Source organism: Rhea pennata, chromosome 32, assembly GCF_028389875.1.
Source record: "Rhea pennata isolate bPtePen1 chromosome 32, bPtePen1.pri, whole genome shotgun sequence".
NCBI classification, from domain to species: domain Eukaryota; kingdom Metazoa; phylum Chordata; class Aves; order Rheiformes; family Rheidae; genus Rhea; species Rhea pennata.
In genome coordinates this window covers 822,447-843,084 of record NC_084694.1, presented here as the reverse complement: position 1 = coordinate 843,084, position 20,638 = coordinate 822,447, and the positions used below count along the sequence as shown (strand labels likewise).

General features: G+C 58.6%; 1 protein-coding gene across 1 annotated transcript in view; it reads left to right on the top strand.

Annotated features, from left to right (window-relative positions):
• Positions 1 to 20,638, top strand: part of PPP1R37 (protein phosphatase 1 regulatory subunit 37) — a 28,718-nt gene that overhangs the window by 3,551 nt on the left and 4,529 nt on the right. Inside the window, exons 3-11 of the mRNA XM_062598200.1 lie at positions 6,032 to 6,129; positions 7,061 to 7,106; positions 9,633 to 9,733; positions 12,832 to 12,951; positions 15,306 to 15,456; positions 16,568 to 16,723; positions 19,062 to 19,174; positions 19,723 to 19,864; positions 20,350 to 20,516. Of these exons, the coding sequence (XP_062454184.1) occupies positions 6,032 to 6,129; positions 7,061 to 7,106; positions 9,633 to 9,733; positions 12,832 to 12,951; positions 15,306 to 15,456; positions 16,568 to 16,723; positions 19,062 to 19,174; positions 19,723 to 19,864; positions 20,350 to 20,516 (1,094 nt within the window). The remainder of the gene's footprint in view (positions 1 to 6,031; positions 6,130 to 7,060; positions 7,107 to 9,632; positions 9,734 to 12,831; positions 12,952 to 15,305; positions 15,457 to 16,567; positions 16,724 to 19,061; positions 19,175 to 19,722; positions 19,865 to 20,349; positions 20,517 to 20,638) is intronic.

The window sequence follows — 20,638 nt, the reverse complement described above, 5'->3', positions numbered from 1 at the left end:
ACTTAAAAAAGCAGCTGCCCGCGTCAAAAAATGAACATCCCTCCCTTAAATCTTTTCCCTGGCGGTAAAGAAGTTTAACCTTCCCGAAAAAGAAGGGAGGTGGCTCTTAGCTCTGCCTTTCCACGGTCCCTCTGAGGTTAGGTAATGCCTCGTGCGACTTTTCCCAAGCGGTTTCGTCTGGATATATCCCCCTCGGGCTTCGCTGGAATCGGACTAATCCTAAGCCCGGATCCTCCGTGAGCCTGGGGACCGCTGGGCGACGTGTGCCGGAGTAGCACGCTCTCGAGCGAGAGGGAGAAATGGGACGAAACAGCCCTAACTGCGGTTCCCGGAAAAATACCGGGCGAATAGCGAAGGTTCGCGAAAGGCGTCGGGAGCCGGGGGGGAGCTGCGAGAGCGATCGGGAGTCGGGGAAACGAGAGGCGGCGGAAAGACCGAACGGGTCAGATTTGTACCGAAATCTGGAAGAAACGCCCGAGGAACGACGGGGGAACGGTCCTGAGCACGGGCGTTACAGACTTCGCGCCCGGCTGGTTTCTAGTCTTACTAGTGGGATTTCTTTGCTATTTTTCCGGGGGGAGGGGGGGGCAGCTTTTCCCCGGTATCCTGGCGGATCGGCTGTATTCACAGGGCGTTCTCCGTTTGCCTTCCAACTGCCAGCGCCGGCTTTTCCCTCCAGGTTTGTACACTTCTAACACCCTTGCTAAAAATAGCTAAAATGGGGTGTGTTTGGATTGCTCCCGGTTACTGACTAGTCTGAACAGTACCAGACGAGGCAAACTTTAAAAAGCGGCAGCTACTTCATAGCCTTGGGCCACAAACCGATCGCTAGACTCTTGCAGAAATACCCTCGCTTATAAATTAACAGGAAATCGTTAGCTTTGTAGCATCACGTTTCTTTTTATTTATTCACAGGGCATTACTTTTTAATGCTTCTCTGTTTTTCCTTTTTATTTATTTCTCTGTTTTTCCTTTTTATTTATTTCTCTGTTTTTCCTTTTTATTTATTTCTCTGTTTTTCCTTTTTTTTTTTCCTTTTTATTTATTTATTTATTTATTTTTACAGGGAGTATTGCGTCTTAAAAGCAGAACTGTTGTATTTTCAAAGCGTGCGAAGCCACCAGAGTTACCTGAACCGGTTGACAGCGCTCTTTCTAAAGAACCCTGTCAGGTTCAGCTCAGGAGAGCGGCTTGCCGCGAAACCTCCTCGATCCGCATGAATTATTCCTTCCTCTAATTCTTTATTGATGGACTCCAGCATCAGCCTTTTCCGCTGCCTTGCCTAGGATCAGTGTCGGGTTGAATTACAGCAGAGCCGCTTCTCCGACCTTCCTCTCGGCTTTGCCGGCGTCCCGCCGAAGCGGCTGCGTTCGCTCTCCGGCGTGTCCCCTGCAAAGGAGCTGCTGCGCGCCGGTGCGCGCGTGGAACGGGAGACCCGAAGGAGGACTCGTGCGTCTAAAAAAGAAAGAAAAAAACTTGCCTATTTGGGTTTTTTCCTCGTTTTCCGGCTGTGCTTGTTGGGCTAGAAGCATAGCTGTTTACCTGCAGACTCTGCCTTGGTTTAAGTCTCTGTTGTCCCAAGGCATTTTGGTAATTTTGATGCCTGGGGGCTGGAAGCTGCTGTCCTCCGTCTCCTTGGCTTGTCCCGCTTTCCCGTAGAATCGGTAGAAAATTCAGAGGTGTCACGTCCGTCGCGTCTTATTTCCGGCGTCTCAAACGTTTGGCTTCCCAACCTCGAGGTCTGAGCGTTCGTTAGTTATCGGGTTTGGGTAGGAAACGATTGAGCGCGGGCCGGCTCTGCGCTGCTGTCGTGCCGAAGCCCCGTAAACCCGGCGCCCCGGCGCGGGCGTCGGGACCTCGACTGACTCGCTCGACGCGAAACCAGCCCAGCTGCGCGCCGGGAAACCTCGTGGCGCGCCGGACCCGGCGGAGAGCCGAGCCGCGCTTCCGTCTCGGGCGCTCGGTGGAAAAGACTTGTTGTCGCAGCGGGGAAAGCGGCGTTTCCCCCCCCCCCCCCCCGCCCCGAAACGTGGGATTCGGCGCCTTTCGCTGAAGGACGAGCAAATCTCAAAGTCGGGAGTGACTCCGGAGTTGCAGTCGGTGCTTTGACATCTGTTTTTCTCCGGGCGCGTCGAGGGTTCGCCCTTGCTGGCACCGGCGCTGCCTTGAGGGAAGGCGCCACTGAGTTGCCAGCAAACTCCTTCGGTGATAATTTTTAATTTCCCTAGAGAAGACGGATGCTTTCTTCCTCTGGCCGGTCCCTGTTCTGCTCGCGTGGGAGGACGTCGACCTCGTGCTCGAGCCTGGTTTAGGAGGGGAAATTGCGCGGAGTGAGCGGCGGCAGGATGGTTTACGCGCCGGAGGCAGCACTCCAGATTCAAGCAACTTTCTCCCAGTAGCTTTGCGCCGGCGCCGAGCGGGAGCTTGGGAGAAAAAAGGTTCAGCTTAGACATCTCGCTCGGGGAACTCGGCTACAGCTACGGTATCTTCGTAGAAAGATCACGTTAATATCGCTGGCGGGAATCCTGCTTTTTTTCCCTCGCACCGTCGGCGCGGCACGACGCGACTCTTCCCCCAGCGCGCTGTTTGTCTCGCCCGGCGCCGGGGGCTCGCGGGAGACGCGCTCACGGCGACCGGGAGCTACAGCGGCCCGTTAATAAATAACCGCCTGTTTGCTTTGGCGGCCGGCGCGCTCCTGCGTCCCCCGGTAACCCGCTCTCGGTGCTGCGCGGCGGCCGAGCCTCGAGCCGCCGGGCGAATCCGTCTGGAGCAGGACGCCTCCTTCGAGGCTGCCGAGCGGGGAAAACGGTGAACGACCTCTATTTTTTCGGTCTTTTTTTTTCTTTCTTTTTTTTTTTGGAAACAAAGCGTTGTCCACGCTGGAGCGTGCGTCCGCGCTTGCGCTTCCCGGCCTCTCTAGCAGCTACGTGAGCGGGAGATTTCCTCCCCTGGAGAGGAGTAGTCCGGGCAAACCCTCTTATTTACTTTCTGGCCCAGTAGTTATCTGGTTTCTTAAGCAAACAGGCTTTTGTTGGCCGCGATGGAGGCTTATCCTCAGCCGCAGGAGGGGAGCTCGCGGGTCAAAGGCTCCTTGCGGCGCAGGGAGCTGGAGCGGCCGAGGCGTAAAACCTTTCTGACGCCTGCCCTGACGCTCTGCAAAACGGGTCCTAAACGCCGTTTTTAAAGAGCGGCGCGCGGCGAGGCCGCAGCAGAGCGGAGGAGCAGGCTGGAGGCTCCGGGCGCTCCTCGGAGGCAGGATGCTCTTCTAAAAGAGGCCGGAGCTCTGCCAGCAGCCCTAGGTTAAAAATTAGCGGAAAAATATTGGATGAAGCACATTGAGTTATGCGGGAGGCTGGGAAGGACCCTCCTTATCGCCCCTTCGATCTTCCTCTGCGATAAAGAGCGTTGTGAACAGCGGAGCTGACTCTGTTTTTGGGATCTTCCGCAGATTTCTGAACCTGCTGGGGGGATTTCGGGGCCGCAGCGGTGTCGAAGCGCTCGTCGCCGGAACGATAAATCTCGCTTGCGTGAAAAGCACCGGGCTCTGCCGGCGGCCGAGACCGCTCCTTCGGCGGCCCATCAGCTCTTCTAAAATCCAAACTCTCCCCTTTTTCTCCCCGAAGCGCCGGCAGATTGCGAAGGCGCGCGTGCCTCTGGGCTTTGCCGACGAAAGGCTTTTATCTGTTTTACCGGAGCGGCGGCCGCCGGCTAAAAATAGCAGCTCCAGAAGCCCCGTCTGCCTGCTGTCGCCCGTCCAGCGCGTCCGCTCGAAACGCTCTTCCTAATCCGAAGGCGGCCGAGAGCGGCGGCGGGACGTTCCCGACCGCGCCGAGGTTTTAGGGGACGCAAAGGGCAGGCGCGTGACGGGAGCGGCTTTCGGCGCGCCCCGTCCCTCTCCCGCCGAGCGGGTTTTATCTCGGGAGCTTTATCTGGCCGCCTTTCCCCCGAGCGATCCGAGCGATCCTCCCGAGCGCTTCCGGGAGCGGCGCGGGGTTTGTTCGGCGGCTCCCGTCGCCGCCTGCGAGCAAGCGAAGCCGCGTCTCTGCGAAAACAGCCTCTGCTGACCAAGGCGGCCCCTTTGCCGCGGGGGAAGAGCGGATTCCCTGTCCGAATGCCTAGTGCCTTTAAGACAGCAGCAGTGACTTAATTAAAATTATTTTTTATCTTTCGTACCTGCGATTTGAAGCATGTGAGAAACGCCTTTGGGAAACCCCGGTTATTTCCGTTGCGGTTTCAGCGTTGCTCTTCGGAGGTGCCGCAACGACACGAGCTCCGAAGCTTTGGGGCGGTTTTACTGAATTGAAATAATATAATCGAGTCGGATCTTTGTTTTGCTGCAGCAGAGAAGTTTCCTAGGCAGCTGTCAACTGAGCGGACGCGGGACCCTCCGGCGCAAGTTAGCCGCTCCCGCCAGGCTGGCGGCTCTGAACGCACGCCCTACGAGGGAAGGGGAAACGCTCTCCCAGAAGGAATTCAGCGTGCCCGGCCGCGCGGGACGGAGCCGAAAATCCCTTCGGCCGCGTCGGCCGTCTCCGAGCGTTTTCCAGGAGGCTGCCCTCGCCTCCTGGCTTCCCTCTGCCCTCGTGCCCGGGCTCTGCCGCCTCCCGGCTGCAGCCTCTCCTCCCAGCTCTGTCCTTCCCTCGGGCTTCGGTGCTTCGCCTCCCTTTGGGAGCTGTTTCGGCAGCGTAAGCCATCGCTGGGAAATAAAAACCGTGCCCGGGCCTGGCAGCGCCTGCCCTTTTTGGCATCGCTCAGTTGGGCAGGAGCGGTGAAGAAAACCGCATGCCCCAGCTGGCACCCACACCCGGGAAAACCTGAATGTGAGCAAACTCCTGCTGGTTACAGAATAACCCCCCACGCCGCTTCTTAACGCGGATAATCCCGTTTGGGGAACTGGCTTTCGAGGGCGCTGCTGAAAACTCCGGTTTGCGTAACCTTTGCGTTCCTCGGGGGAAGCAGCTGGAGGAGCCCGCGCACCGCGCACCGGCTTCCCCTCTTCTCTCGTCACCCCGCGGCGAGCACGGTCTAATGAAGCGCACGGATTTCGAGGTGGGGGAAAAGACAAATCTCTCTTGGGGCTGCTGTTTGGCAAAACAAATTCTCGTCTTCTCCCGGCCCCGAGTAGAGTCGCTTCAACTTCCTGGGAAGGGAATTTTTTTTTCTTAATCTCTGCATAAAGCTGCCTGCTTATCGCGCGCCGTTTCAGGAGCTCTTCTCCGACTTGGGCTGGGTTGCAGCGGGACAAAATTGCCATCTAGTTTTGTCCTTTAATTTGATTCTTTTGGAGGGTAAAGACAGTAGAACTCTGCTTTTCCTCCGCATTCGATGCTCTTCGGGGCTCCTCAGTAGGTGCTGGGGAGGGGGGAACTTGTGCTGGTGCGAATAGGCGCCTTGCGCGGGCTTAACGAGAGCGAGAACGGGACCAAATCCCCGCTGTCTGCAGCTCGAGAGGGTGCGTGCCCTCTTCGGGGGGGTAAATCCTTCGGCCAGCGAGCGGGCTCCTGCCCAGGCGGCTCGCGGGAGCCGGGTTTGCCCCTTCCCTTCGCGCTCCCACGGTGTTCCTCTGCGTTAAGGCAGTTATTGCAATAAATCTCGCGCTTGCGGTCCTCGCTTTCCAAAATTGCTCCTTTTTTATTATTATTTCTTCTTTCTGAGGAAAGCTTTTAAACACAAGCAGGCAGATGGCGCTGGAAATTCCGATGTTTACTGCTAATTCCGTCATTAACGTGATTATTTATCCTCTTTAGAAGCTGCAATCCAGGGCGGGTTTCTACCTTCGGATTGAGCTAGGCAGGAGAAACGGCGCCGTGACGGCCTCGCTCGAAACCTGGCGCGTCCTCACGTTATTTATTTATCTTTTTTTAAGATACAAATGTTTTCTGCGTTGCGACAGGGATCCCCGAGCGCGGCCAAATCCGCGGCCGTCGTCTAATCCCGGCGCCCTGCGAACGCGCGTGAAATTAAACCCGCGGCTTTGCGCCGGGTAGAGTTACCCGTCCGGGAGCTGACCCTTTCCCCCTTGCATTTTCAGCTCAGAACGTGACTGTTGAGGAAATCGTGACTGCCTACAAGCAAGCCTGCCAGAAGCTGAACTGCAAGCAGATACCCAAACTACTGAAGCAGATACAGGTAGAGCTCTCCCTCTCCCCGCACACCGAAAGAAAAGCTACACCGCTTTGCCTCTGAACTCCGGGATGGTATTGGCAAAGTCAGCTTGGGCAGCCCGGACCGGAGCGTACGGAATTGCTTATTTTATTCAAAAAAAAAAAAAAAAAAAAAACCCAGACCCTTCGTTACGCCTCGCAGTGTAGTTTTAACTGTTCTGCCCGTCTGTTAGATGGAGACGGGTACGCTCGTTTTAACGGCTTCGGCGGGTTTCTTAGCAGGCGAAACATCGCTGCAGAACGCCGGTATCTAAGGAATTTATTAGGGAAATACAATGCGTAATTTAATATGATATCAAGCCCTTTTTTTTTCCCTGTGAGCATGCTGGTTTCCAGTCTCGATAGCTGCTGAGGCTGCGTCTCTTCTCGCCGTCTCGCTTTTCTGCAAGGATAATTATAGCCCTGCTAGCATCAGCGGGCGCTAGACGTGGGCTCTGTTCTTAACTTCCCTCCCAGCTGCCCCTCCTCAGTGCAGCAGCATTTCTAAGCCCGAGAACGAGGCCAAAAGGACTTGTTTCCCGAGCAGTTGGGATTTCTGATGTTATTTTAAATGGAATTCTGCACGTGCTGTCGGCGGAGGCGAAGCAGGCAGAGAGATCGCAGCTAACGCTGCGGTCTTCCTCTGTTTGCACGCAGTGAATAAAAAACCTTATTTAAAATCTCAGCTGTTAGAGCGCGTCGGATCCTCTTTTTAAAAGGTTAGCTCCTTCTCTTTGTGGCTTTGAGAAACGTTGCAAAACTCACCCTTTTCTAGTGAACTTTGGCCTGAGAGCGACCACGTCCGGGCTTAGTTTGGGAGAGGATTTGCCCACTAGTTTGTACCTCCTCCTAGTTCATTAATTCCTCCTTTCTCCCTGCTTCTTCTGAATATGACATGCTGCGTTTTCTTTCAACAGGAATTTAAGGACCTGGCTCCCAGGATAGATTGCCTGGATCTGAAAGGTAAGCCCCTTTCTCATCACCCAGGTGGATTTGTTCCTGTTTGGCATCTTGGGCAATATCTGTATTTTACTCCGTTTGTGCAGCTCTTTAATCAGTTGGAGTCGTGGTCCCAGTTGGGGCACTTGCAGGCTAGAGCAGAAGAGATGCTTAATCCCAACGAAAGCAGAAGAGTAAGTACCAGAGATGTTTCTCTATGAGGAATATTAACATCCTGGTTCAGGAGAGCACTGAATTAGCAGCAAAACGACCTCAGCAGTTCCACCAGCCCCCCCGAGAACCTGAAACACTGACTAGCAACACAGCAAATTGGCCCCCCACGCCATCCCCGAGGGCTGTCCTCAGACCTGCTGCGTGATGCTGTATCCCAGAACAGCTTGGAGGGGGTGTGAGTTAGGGGTGAGTCAGAGCAGATTTTCTACGAGACTTTCTGATTGACGTTTCGAAGCTCCCCAAGCGATGGAAAACTTGCTACCACCAAGTAATTCTCCGTGCTGTAAACGGTTTTCTGCTTTGTGAACGACTGCTTTCGTGTGGCTTCTCCCTCAGCCCCAAGAAACAAAAGTAGAAAGGTCACCTTCGTTTCCCTAAAAGGTCTCTGCTAGACGAAGCTTTTATTTGTTTTCTTCGTACTGTAGGCCACTGCCTTTCTCCTCTTGCCTTCCGTAGGTCTCCTTAGTAAGAGCTTGCTCTCGGTTGTGTTCGGAGGGCTCTCCTGCCCCGTGGCCGTCCTCGCCGCCTGTCTTTCAAGCTGTAGGGGAGGCGGGATGGTCAATATTGTCCCGAGCGCTTCGGGTGAAACCTCACTCCTAGCTCATCCGGCGATGAGGTCCCTCGCCTGGTTTTCCTGGTTTCTGGTGCAACTCGGAGCGGGCGCGAGCGGACCGCGTGCTTTGCGCCGCGCAGCCGTTCGTTCGCCCCCGTCCGACTCCCGAACGTGGCCTGGGTTCCTCGCGTTCCTCGAATTTATCAAAGTGCCCGCGGTTTCCCCGCTCGCCTCTCCGCCCCGGCGGGATCTGCGGCGAGGCGCCGCTCTGCGGGAACGGGCGACGCGCCTTAGCCTTTGGCCGCCGTAGCGGCTTGGCCGTTCGGAAGTGCTCAGCCGCCGACGATTTTGCGGTAAACGCTAATTTGAACCTCTCCCATCTCTTCTGCTGACTTTGCCCCGGGCGCAGCAGCCCAGCAACGGCGGCAAGAGGCAGTTTGTTAAATCCCCGCGGTGAAAATTGCCGGAAATTCGGTGCCCGTTGGCTATCGAGCGCTGTCGGCGCTCTGAACCCCCCCCCCGGCAGCAGGAGCTCGGCGCGATGCGAGCGCGTGGCCGTTCCCGAGAGCCTGCGAGAGCGTTCGGGCTGGAAAGGTGGATATAACGCCCGAGGCGGCCGCGGGTCCCCTGCGGCGAACGGGAAGAGCGAAGCTGAGCCGTCGGAGCGAGTCGGCGCCGCTTTGCGCGCCGCCGTCGCGGCGTTGCCCGGCGCTGTCGCTTTTCCGCCGTCGCGGCGGGGGGAAGAAACGCTTCGATGCGGCGGCCGAGCTTCTCGGCGGTGCCGGGCTCCTGTCTTCGGGGCCGGGAAGAGGAGTGCGGTGGGCGAGCAGCTTTGTCAGAAGGGAAAATAACTCGCTGATTTTATCGAGCTACGACTCGAGCTTGCTTGGTCACTGATTCGTTCCGGAGGGGTGTCGACGTGCTGCTGGAGCAACGCGACTAAGCGACAGACTTGCCAAACCCCCGTATTTGGGTCCTAGAAAACGAGCAAACAAATCAATAGCGATGAGACGGGAAAGCCGTAAGTCTCTCCTAAGCGGATTTGCGAGGCGCTCTGAGCTTGCAGCTCCACCTGCTCAGGCGGAGTTTTCTTTTGCGCTGAAATCTGAAATAAAAGGAAAGCTGGGTGCCCGCGCGGCTGGAGGGATTGAGGGATTGAGCTGCTGGGAAAATGGTGCGGTCCCTCTGCGCGAGGCTGCCTGCGCCGCCGTTCCCTGGGGACGATCGCTGCAAATCCCCATTTTGCAGCCCTGGCAAAGAGAGAAATTACCATCAGGAATGGTGAAAATCTGTTGGTTCTTGGTATTAACGAAAACTGTTCGTTAGAGGGGATGCACTGCGGGGTGTTTTTTCGGCACTAGACACTCTAGAATATATCGAAGCGGGTGTCAAATATCAGGTCTGAATTTCCCTTAAGCTTATAGCGCTCTAAAAGTGGTCAGCTGGCAGCAGCCGTCCTTCGCCCCTCGTATCCCCACCCGCGAGAACTCGCTCGACGTGCGTAATTCGAGGCCAAGCTGTATGAGTTGTAACCGGCTACGCGGAAGGAAAAGAAGCAGCGGTTTACCAAATGGGGCAGAAAGTCGCCTTTTCACACGCTCGCTGGGTCCTCCGTGCCGCTGCTGCTCGGGGCTCTGCGGCCCGCGGTTACGTATCTACACGCGCAGCGCGCGTTCGGCGTGCGTACTCCCTGCTAAGCATGCGAATTCATGTTATTGTCCTTTTTTCTTTTCTTCCCCCCCCTCCCTTTTCCTTTCCCCCAGGGGAGAAGCTGGATTACAAGGCCTGCGAGGCGCTGGAAGAAATTTTCAAACGGGTCCAGTTCAAAATCGTCGACTTGGAGCAAACAAACTTGGACGAAGACGTAAGTGATGTAACCGCCCCCCCCCCCCCGCCTTGCTTCTAGCTTCCTCTTTCACAATTAACGAAGGAATCTTAGGGATTTGGGGGTCGATCCCGAAGCTACGTCGACCTCCTGGACAAAGCCGCAGGGCGAATCCGACCTCGGCCGCGTTGCCGTTACCCTTCCCCTCCGCGTACGTGGTTTTATTTAGGTGCGTTGGCGCGGTGCTTGCCGGTCCAGGAACGGAGAGGTTGAACGCCGTCGCTGAAGCCCAGATGGCCGTGAAGCTCAGAGGCGTTTTAAATATTTATTTTTTTAAATCTGTTTCGAAAGCCGAGGGAGTCAGGGCTGGCTAACTCGGTCTTGGAAGAGGAAGCGTCGGGCTGCTTCGCTGAGGACGGGCGCCGGGGCTCCGCTCTGCGCGTCCAGCCCTGCGACGAGTCGTGGTCCGCCTTCCTGGGGCCGCCCGAGGGGGGGGGGGGGGCGGCCCGAATTTAGGATCCCGACGGCTGGGGGGGAAGAATTACGTGAAGCGGCTTTGCAGAGCGTTTCGGCGCGGGCTCGCCGCGATGCTGCGGGGCGGCGGGTTGAGTTCTTTCAGGGCCGGCCCGTTTCCTTACTGGTCTTTATGGGGAAAAAAAAAAAAAACCCAAGAAGGGAAGCTGTAAATCCTGACGTGGGCTTGGCCCTTTCCACCTCTTCCTTTTCGTGACGGTCGCTCGCGTGCGACTTCCAAAACGCGGCGTTCTTTTCCCCTCCGGTGCTAAGTCGAGGTTGGGAGACCGGGCCAGGGTTGCCGCAACTTTCCTTTAGTAGCGTTGCCTTGCCGTCCGCGTTGCCTCCTGCCAGCGCTTGATCCGAAGCTGCTCTCCCGTTGCCCTGGAATATCCCGTTTCTTTCGGTCCTCGTGTCTCTTCTTCCCTTCCGCTCTCACGCTTACGGCCGCGTCGTCCCGTCTCCATCCTGAGCCCGGCCTCGGGTCTCGCTCGCTCGGAGGCGCTCGGCACCGAGGGAGTTTGGCTCCGGCTCCTTATCCGGATCCCTTGATGATCTGAGTTTCTTCTCATCCCGGGGCTGTGCTGACGCCGGGATCCCGCGCGACTTAGCCGTTGGGGGAACGGACCTCGGTGGGCCGCGAGCGCCGGAGGGTTTTCGTTGAGCTCCCTGAGCCGATTCAGCGCGCTGCAGCCCGGGAAGGGCTGTGCTGGACACCTTGATGGTGGAGGCGAAGAGATCGGAGACCTTGCTTTAAACCCTTCCCGTTAAGTTAGAGCAAGGCGGTCTGCGGGGTAGCTAACGCGTCGTCAACGTTATTAATTGCTCCTGGGGTAAAACTTAGCCTCCGCTGGCCCTCGGGAGGGTTAATGCTGCTTATTTTGTAACTCTGGGACACGTGCTGACTTCAGAGCTTATCAAGAGAAAAGGTGTCATTAGAATCCTTGCTAATAGTCGGGCTGGGACGCGAGCACTTTCCCGTTTTTAAAACGCGTCTTGCTTAACCTTCGCCTCTGGTCGGGCAGATAAGCGAAATGTTACGGCTCTGGCCGGGGGGGAAACGGGACTTTGCGGCTGAACGGATGGATCTGCGGGCGCGTCTGTAGCGTCGCGCCGCTCGTTTTTCTCCTTTCTGCCCTTCACTCCCGGTGCTTTTTGCCGCCTCAGCTTTCGTTCTGTTAGGCTGAGCAAGTCGGGCCCCTTTTTACGCGGCGCCTCGCAAAATGAAATGAGCTTTTCCGTCCCCCCCCCCCCCCCCTTCCCTGCGCTCCTAATATTTCCACTCGCGAGGAGACGACTCCAGCCTGAGATACGGTGTGGGAGGTAGGTTTTATAGACCAGACCCTGCCAGATCCTTGCACAGTAACAGCAAAGATTGTGTCTCCCTGCAAAAAAAAACTAAAAAAACCCCTCTGAATCATCTCCCATCAGCAGTTTTTTTTTCCACGGGTGCGTCACGCCGGTGACTTAGTCACCCTGGGGCAGACGAGCGTACCCACATTTTTTTTTTCCCCCCTTTAATAGTTTCCTGCTGATGAGCGCCTAATTTACGGTAAAAAGTCGTGTTGTTCCCTGAAGACCTGCTCTTCTGTTTGCGTTGACCCGAGCGGGGTCGGGTTCTCGGGCGATTTCTCGGCGGAGCGAGCTGTGGGTGACGCCCGAAACGGGCAGGCGCGGCGCTCCGGATCGCCGCGGGGAACGGTCTTGCTTCGCCCCCGGCGTTGGGCAAACTCAGAGCGAATAAACTGGCCTCTGCTGATCAAATATTTTAGGAAAACCACGTTCCTGTGTCCTTGGAAGAGTTTGTTCAAGCCTCTGGGGCTCTCTGCTGCTATAAGCCGCTCGGGCCAGGTTTGCCATCTCTCCTGGTGTTAGACCGGTTGGGAGTTGAATTTGTTTGGCTTTAACATCCACGCGTTATAAATCTCCCTGCAACCACAGCAAAACGCATCTTCCTTTTTTTTAAAAAAAAAAAAAGAAAGAAAAAAGCAGGATCTTTTCCTGCATTTGCAAACTCCTCCACCGATTTCTTTTGTACCTTTTCGAATTGCCGCTTAGACTCCAGACAGCGTCTCGGGAAAGGATGGATTAAGCAGCGCCGTCAGGCTCGGGGGCGCGGGAACTCGTCGCCTGAGCTGCGAGTTCGTTCGCGCTTGAGGTCGAACGGAGAATTTGCGCTGCCCGCGTTGCCCTGAAGGACTCGCGGGCGAGAGCTTTCCCTTCGCCGAAAGCGATCCGCGTAATTCTGGCTGGCGGTAAAGCGCGACGTAACCCCTCGCCGTGCCCCTCTGCCCTGTCCGTTCCCGTCGCGGCCCGCGCTGCGCCGAAGGAGGGTTTGTGCAGTTCGGGCTTCCCACCGGCTCGTCCGGGCTTTGGAAAAGCAAAGGAGGAAAATGAGAACGAACCGGCTGGGGATGCGGTGTCGGTCGGGGATACGGTGTCGGTCGGAGCGGATGGAGCCGGCCGGGATGATCCCCGCGGCCTCGCTCGCGCTGCAGCTGGGGCCGGTTCCTAGCGCCTCGGAAGAACGAGTCGCCTTTCCAAAGAGGCGCCAGAAAGCAGCGTTTTCGCCCGGTGTTAACGCGGCCGGTGACAACTTGTGCGTTTCTCTCCCGTTCCCCCAGGGCGCCTCGGCGTTATTCGACATGATCGAGTACTACGAGTCAGCGACGCACCTCAACATCTCGTTCAACAAGCACATCGGCACCCGGGGCTGGCAGGCGGCTGCGCACATGATGAGAAAGGTTTGTGCCGACTCCTGACCGCTTTCGACGCCCGCTTTCTGCTCGGCCGCGGGGCGCTTTGGGGCGAGCCGAGCGAGCTGCTCTCGTGGCTGCGGTTGCGCTTTGAGGGCTGGATCGCGTTCCCGGCGCTCCCAACCCCGGCGTTTCCGCGGCGCCTCTGCGCTTCGGGGCCGTCTCGCTGCCTGCGCTCCTGTTCCGGAGATCGTAGCTGCGATTGCGTCTTCGTCTTTAGAGTTCCCGTCCAGAAAAAAAAAAAAATAGCAATTTGGAAAGAGCTGGTAACGGAGGGTGAGAGGCAGGAAGCGCTGGGCTGCGTTTGAGGTTAACTGGCTGCCCACATGAGAGCTTCGCCACGGGCTTCCTGAACCTCTGCGCCGCGTCTGAACCACAAACCCTCAAAATTCAGCACGTCGGAGGCTGGGAACCGGCTTGTTTTGAGAGCCGGGGGGCGCAGAGCGACTTGATTTGCAGCGAGCGTCCGCTTCGGGGAGGGCGCGGGGCGCTCGGGGAAATTTTTCTGAGCGTCTTTTCCAGGTATCGCAAAGAACGGATCCCGGGTAAAGTCGGAGCTGAGACTATAACGTGATATTACGTGACTAGAGCCTGTGCAGAGCGGTGCTGCAGCCGTTTGCAGCTAGCTGGACGTCGAGGCGCCGCTACCGCGCCGCGATGCGGGAAGAAAATCGCGCTTCCCACCTGCCGCGGCGCTCTAGGATGTTGCTTGGTGCCTCGTGCGGGGAGAGCAGCTCGGAGCGCCGCGCGGCTGTGGATTATTTTTGACGTTTGCTCCCTTGGCTCGTTTTGGTTTATGAAAACGTTGCGGGGAGGGGAGAAGAAAGCAGCGTGTTTGCAGAAATAGCCCCGCTGCGTCCTTCCCCGGCTCCCGCGTTGGACCTGCGGCGAGCCAAGCGGAGGGGAAGCAGCCGGCTCGCTGCCGGAGCGGAGGAGCGAGGTGGAGCAGGGGCAAAACCTCCCCGGCTCCCCCCTCCGATCCCACCTCTACCCGCTAATTAGCGCCATCGGCGCTTCCAGTCGCGTTGCCGCCGTGGCCTTGTGCGATCCCAGTTGGAAAGCCCGCGATCGGAGCTGGTCCCGGTTGATGTGGCCGGCGGGACTCGAGGCTGGGGAGCCTCAAGCGTGAGCACGGCACGAAGGAGCAGGCAAAACCGCTGGCGGAGGCCGCGGAAGCCGGCCGCGGACGGTTTGGATCGGAAAAATCGTCCGCGTCGGAGGAAGGAGCGCGGAGGAGGTTGTTACGGGAGCCGAGCGGCGCGGGAGCTGTGGACACCCGCCTCCCCGGCCCAAAGATTTATTTCTGCCCCGGGAATTTTAGCCCTGGCTGCGACGTGAAAGTGTCGCCCGGGATGTCTGGAGCTGTCGCTGCCGCTCCGGCTCCGAGCTGATGCTTCAGCTGCCTGCGCGCGGGTGTCGGAGCTGCGCTGCCAGCTTTTTTCCTTTCCCCCCCCCCCACGAATCCGGTGCCTGCAGTCGGCAGAGCCCAGGGAATGATTCAGCTCCTCTAAAGCAGACGCCGGCACCCAGCTGAGGGACCGGCGTCCTCAAATGTGGCAGGATGCGGGTTCCCAGATGGAAAAATCTGGGAGCTTAAGGCAATTCAGCCCTTGGATACGTAAGGGCGGAGGTGGAGTTTTGTTTGGAAGAGGCCAGGCGCTTGGCATGGCGGCGACCGCTTAAAATACACGCGCTGCGGTTTGGGGACGCCCCAAAACGTCGCGGCGCTTTGGGGAAGGTTCACGGGCAGAATTGAGGGGTTGGAAACGGGACTTCCCGCTCACGGGAGCGCCGTTGCCGGCCCGAGTTTCGGCCTTGAAGCCGCTCGGACTGACGGGGAAAAGCCGTATGTTTTCGGCGACGGGCTGCTGGGGCGATTTGAGAGCATCAGGCGATTCCCTGGGAGCGCTGGAGCCCGGATAAGATGCGTATCTAGAGTTATCTAGCTGGAGCACGGAGGCATTTCGGGGCCGTGCTGGCCGGAGCGCGGAAAGCAGCCGGCCGGCTTGCCGGCACGCTCCCTTCTGCCTCTTGGTCTCCTCCGCGGGGAGAAGAGCAACCTCGAAGGAGGAGGAGGAGGAGGCGAATGCCCAGAGGTGCCCCCGGGGCTCGTGTTTTTTCCGGAGCGCTTTGGTTGTTATTTATTTATTTATTTGGATGCGGAGCGGCGGGCGCTGCGCGACGCCCGTTGCTGCAGAGCTGCGCCGGCCTCTTTAGAAGGGAAAATCAAGGACCGGCCATGCCCGAGGGCTCCCTCGAGGAGGGCGAGCGGGACGCGTTCGGGGGCCGCCCGCTGACGCTTCTCTCTCCTCCTCCTCCTCCTCCTCCTCTTCCTCCTCCAGACGAACTGCCTGCAGTACCTGGACGCCCGCAACACTCCCTTGCTGGACCACTCGGCGCCGTTCGTGGCTCGCGCCCTGCGCATCAGCAGCAGCCTCGTCGTCCTGCACCTGGAGAACGCCAGCCTCTCCGGGCGCCCGCTCATGCTGCTGGGTGAGTAACCCGCGGAGGGGGCAGCGGAGGTGCCACCTACGCTCGCTGCCTTAATTAACAGTCCTCGTTTGCCCAACCGGAGAAGCCGGTCGAGCTCGGATGTCTGCGTTGCCCAGCCGTGTCCTAGAATATGGAAGGAAGCCAGATACCAATCCTGAAATCCTTTCCAGCCAGAGCTGTTTTTATTTTCCCCTCCTGCGGGGGAGAGTGGAGTTCACGCCAAACTCTCCGCTGGCCTCCGCGGGCATTTGCAAAAGCCTCTTAAAACTTATTTGCAGCCCTCTCGCTGCTGGGCTCCGGGGGCTGGGGAGCAGCGGCGCCGCTCTCGGTCGGTGCCAAGCGGGGCCAGGCTCGGAGGTGGGTTGTTTGCTGCGCCTTCCCCGGATTTCCAGCAAAACAGCCCTGGGCGGCCTCCCTCGTTAGCCAAATGAATTGGTGATAAATCACTGCTGGCATTAAGCTAATGGAAGTGTTGTGATAGCAGCGGGGCCCGACGCTTCTGGGTCGCAGCGTTGTTTATTAGGCCACCCGGCCCGGCTGCGAAAAAAGGAGACGCGCCCGCTCGCGTGAGCCGGCGTTGATCAGATAAAACCCGCGGGCTCCGGCCGTGCCCGGGCTGCTGGCGCGAACGCAGGCCGCAGCTCTGCCGCCGGGGCCGGGAGCGCGGCACGGAGGCGCTTCTGCAGCTCTCCGTTCCCGGCCCCGCGCCTCGCTCGAAAGCCCTCGAGGGATTTCAGCCGGCCCGCGGCGTCAGCAGGGCTCGCGCCGCCGGCGAGCCGGGCGCGAAGATCTTAATGGGGGGTGAGGGTTTTTCTGCCTTTGCCCGCAGCTGCGTGGCATCGTTTTGGGGTAAGACAAGTGCGAGTGCTTTTAACAAGGCTGCCGGGCCGCTCCTGCACCCCGGGCCCTCGCGTTGTGCCGAGGCTTTAATAAACCGTGAGTAATTGCATAAACACACAGGGCAGCAATAACGAGCGAGGCTAACGACGTGTTTTCTCCAGTTACCCGGCGCGTCAGGAAATCGTGGGCATTTGGGTGCCGCTGCCCTGCTCCCCGCGGCCTTTTGTTCTGTAATTTTGCACGAGCTGAAGTGTTGTTTGCCGCTTTTCAGCCACGGCCCTGAAGATGAACATGAACCTGCGGGAGCTCTACCTGGCCGATAACAAGCTCAACGGGCTGCAGGACTCCGCTCAGCTCGGCAACCTGCTGAAATTCAACTGCTACATCCAGATATTAGATCTGCGGAACAACCATATCCTGGACTCAGGTGAGGCAGGTTCTTTCTCCTTCTCTGGAGACGCTCGTGAGATCGAACGACGTGCAAGGCCTCTTGGAGGAGGAAAAACTCCTGGGTCGCAGCCTGGGTTAAAAAGAGATGGAAATCTTCGTTCCCTTTCCATCCGAGAAGACCTGTTCTTCACCAAGCTGCTGCTGGAACCGCTCGGGCAGTGTCACCTCTTCAATCTAGCTACCAAAATAAAAGCGAAGGGAGGCGCAGAGGGAACACGTGCAAGGAGAGCCCCCGATACTGCTATTAATGCAGACATAAGAGCACTGATAGCCCTCCGCCGCCGTGAGAGCGGCGGACGGACGGGGAAGGGCCCGTCTGCAGGGTCAGGTCTAAGCGCCCTCTCCTTCTGGCAGCTCGCCGCTTCCCTGCGGGTTTGAACCGGGTTTAAGGCTGGGAAGAGCGAGCCGGAAGGGAACCGGCTCGCGGGGCGCCGTGCTGCGAGCGGCGGGGCCGGCGGCCCGGCCTCCGCTCCGAGGGGGGCTCCCAAACGAAGCTGAAACGAGAGGGGTGCGTAGAGCGGCTTAAGCGTTTTGAAAAGGATTTCGGCGACGTGAGCTGGGTAAACCTCTCGGGTTTTAAAGGCTCTTAAGCTGCTTAGACCTCATGAGAGAAACTCGGATCCGTTGCTGGCCAAGGTCATGAGGTGCAGCTCATCGCTGTTCACGAAGGCAGAGAGAGGCAGAGGCACTTTTTGCCTCCGAGTTGGGTCTTTTGGGTATGTCCATCTCCTCAAAACAGCTTTGGTCTTGTTTTTCTTCTCTCCTTCCCGCTCTCGGGAAGCAAACGGGAGGCCAAACCTAACACGTCGGCAGGAACCGCGCAAGCGTCCCGCTCCAAACCTTCCTTCGAGCGCCGCTGATCCTGGGTGCGGGGCTCCGCGGTCGGAGGAGCTGGCGCTGCGGTCGCCTCTCGGGCCGCCCTCGCTACGGTTGCGTTGGGCGACCGAGTCGGCTGTAGCCAGCGCTGTTGCGGGCGCCCGCGTTCCCGGGTGGGTCCCACCCGAAGGTGCACGCGCGCCTTTGTTGCTTGCCGGGTTAGTCGGGGTTTCCCTCGCGTCTTTGGGCGCTTACTAAGAGCGAGCCGCCGCTTTAGACGCGTAGCCCGGCGTTGCTCAAAGGCACCTGCCTGACGTTGCTCTGGGATTTTTGCAGCATCGGAGTTGGCGCTTATCGAATCAGCGTGTTGACAGCAATTTAAGTGGCTCCTGCCCTCAACCCGCTGTTCAGTGAGCAGAACTGGACCAGTAAGTCCGTCTTGGTGCTTGAAAGATTGAGGATCGTCCCTTTTACCACCTCGTCCTGTAGTAGTTGCGTCTCCTTGATGGAGTAAGGGGAAATTCAAGCCCTCCTGGTTCCTCCGCTTCGCCGGGTTTCGTAAAGACGGCGCCGTGCTCGGCTCCATCCCGCGCTGCCTCTGGGTGTCCAGAGCTCATAGGAACCCTCTCTCCTCCTGGTCGCCTCTCCACAGCCTCGCGTGTCGCCGGGGGGAGCTAAACTTCCCTGCTGAATTTAGAGGACTAGGGTTGCGCTGCAGGCTCGGGAGAGCCTCGGGTGGAGCCTCAGGGCCCCAAACGCCAAGTGCTTGGAGCTGTTTGCTCCTGCCAAACGCTCTTGGAGCGGGTGGCATCAGTTTAACTCGCCGCGCGTGAAATATTTGCGAATTAGCTGTTGTCCCGCCAGCGCGGCCGCTGGGGAGCTGAGATTCGAAGGAAGCGATGGAGCTGCTGAGCTCGGCTCTCCTTATTCCCTTGGGCCGGGGGAGAGGACACGGGGGACAGCAGTGTCACCGAGAGGACGCTGCCGACCTACGGAGTCTGATGGCCCTGCTCGTCTTGACTCCAGCCCGGTGTTGCCGGATATTTTTCATATCTTTTTCTAAAGACTCCAACCTACCCCTAATTAATGTTGTATGCCAAGAAGTTAATTGCACGTCCGTGCGTTTGCACGCACAGGAGCAACGTGTTTTGCTTGGGTCTAAAGGTTAAGCGGCTTGTCAACAGAATCGAGCAGCTTGGGGGGTTCGGAGGGAAGGCGTTCGGAGATGCCTGCGGGCCGCCGCACCTTCTGCGGGGACGTGGAGGAGCGCAGCTCCCCCCCGGCGCTTACGCCGTCCCGCTTCGAAATGCAGATGGTTTAAAGGACGTTTTCGCCTCTTAATCCCGCACGAAGATTACTGCCGGCGCGGGCAATGCTGCCGGCAAGAGAAGTGCTGTTAAAACCTTATCTACGCCGGCATCGGGCTGTGCTGGCGGCGTGACCGGTGCGGGGCTGACCCGGAAAACGATGAATTCGTGCTGCCTGCTGTTGTTTTACAGGCTTGGCTTACATCTGCGAAGGCTTGAAGGAGCAGCGGAAAGGGCTGGTCACTCTGGTTTTGTGGAATAACCAGCTGACTCACACCGGCATGTCTTACCTGGGCATGACGCTGGTAAGCAGATCTCGGCACGAGGGGGCTTCCCCGGGTGGGTTCGCGTCCGGCCGAAGCGAGGAGCCGGGGCAGGGGACCCGGCCGGTCGCGCCGGCTTTTTGCAAAGACGCTGCGGAGCCGTTGCATCGGAAGGAGAAAAATCCCTCCGTGTCGGAGCCGGAGGAGGAGGCGCTGTCAGGGCAGCGAGCCGAGGAGCGGAGAGAGGCTCGCGGCATCTCCTCCCTTGACTCTTCACCCTGGCCCCGTTGGCACGTCCCTTCCTGCGGACGTGCTCCCTTGTCCTCAGCCTCCATCGCCTCTAACCATCCCCCTTGTCTGCTCCAACATTTCCTCTGCCTTTTTTTTTTTTCCCTTCTTTTCCACGTTTCCCCTCTATCTACCCTGCTTGTCCCTTGGCCACCACCTGCACTGCTCTGCTCGTGCCCTGACTCAAAGGTTTGGCTCCTCGCTGGGCAGAGGAACAGGCCCTGGCTTCCACCTACTCAGCTTTGAGGTCGACGCGTCTCTACACCTCTGGCACGTGCTGTTTTCCTGTTTTTCCTCCGCAGCCGCACACGCAGAGCCTGGAGACCTTGAACCTCGGCCACAACCCCATCGGGAACGAAGGCGTCCGCAACCTGAAGAATGGGCTCATCGGCAACCGCTCGGTCCTTCGCCTGGGCTTGGCGTCGACCAAGCTGACGTGCGAAGGTGGGTGGAGGCGCTTCCTCGGAGAGCGGGCGCCGACCGCGGCCCGGCAGCCCGCTCAGCTGCGGCCGCTGCGGCCGGCGGGCTCTTTCCCCGCCACCGAAACGGTGGTGCCCTTGCCAAACCTGCCGCGTTTACTGCGGAGCGGCGCGTGAGGTCGGACTGCTTTGGTACCTGAAATGCAGAAAACGCTGCGGGCGGCCTGTCCTGGGCCACCTCTTCCCGCGGGGTGTTGCGGCAGGATCGATGCCTGGGGCGTTCCCAGCGCTCTGCGCCCGCAAAGAGCCCTGCGGAATAAAAAGCTCAGTTTGTCCGCACGTGCCTGGGAGCTGGAGCTTGGCGGTTATTTGTATCGACGCGCGTTAAGCGTACGTCGTCCCGTCCCAAAAACGCCGCTTCTGAGGTCTCGCGGGGAGCCCGCGGTGCGGCTGCTTTCTCGCCGCCGCCGCCGTTCGGTTCCTCAGCGGAGGCTCTTTCCGCCCTCGCAGGCGCCGTGGCCGTGGCGGAGTTCATCGCGGAGAGCCCGCGGCTCCTTCGCCTCGACCTGCGGGAGAACGAGATCAAAACGGGCGGCCTCATGGCGCTCTCCCTGGCTCTGAAGGTCAACCACTCGCTGCTCCGGCTCGACCTGGACAGGGAGCCCAAGAAGGAGGCTGTGAGTCCTACGGCGCTCCGTGCAGGAGAACGCCCTTGCCGAGCTCCGCGCGACCCTCCTTCCGCGTGGTCTCCTCAACCTCCAGCAGGAAGAGGCTGGAGGACAGGCTTGGTTGTCCTCAC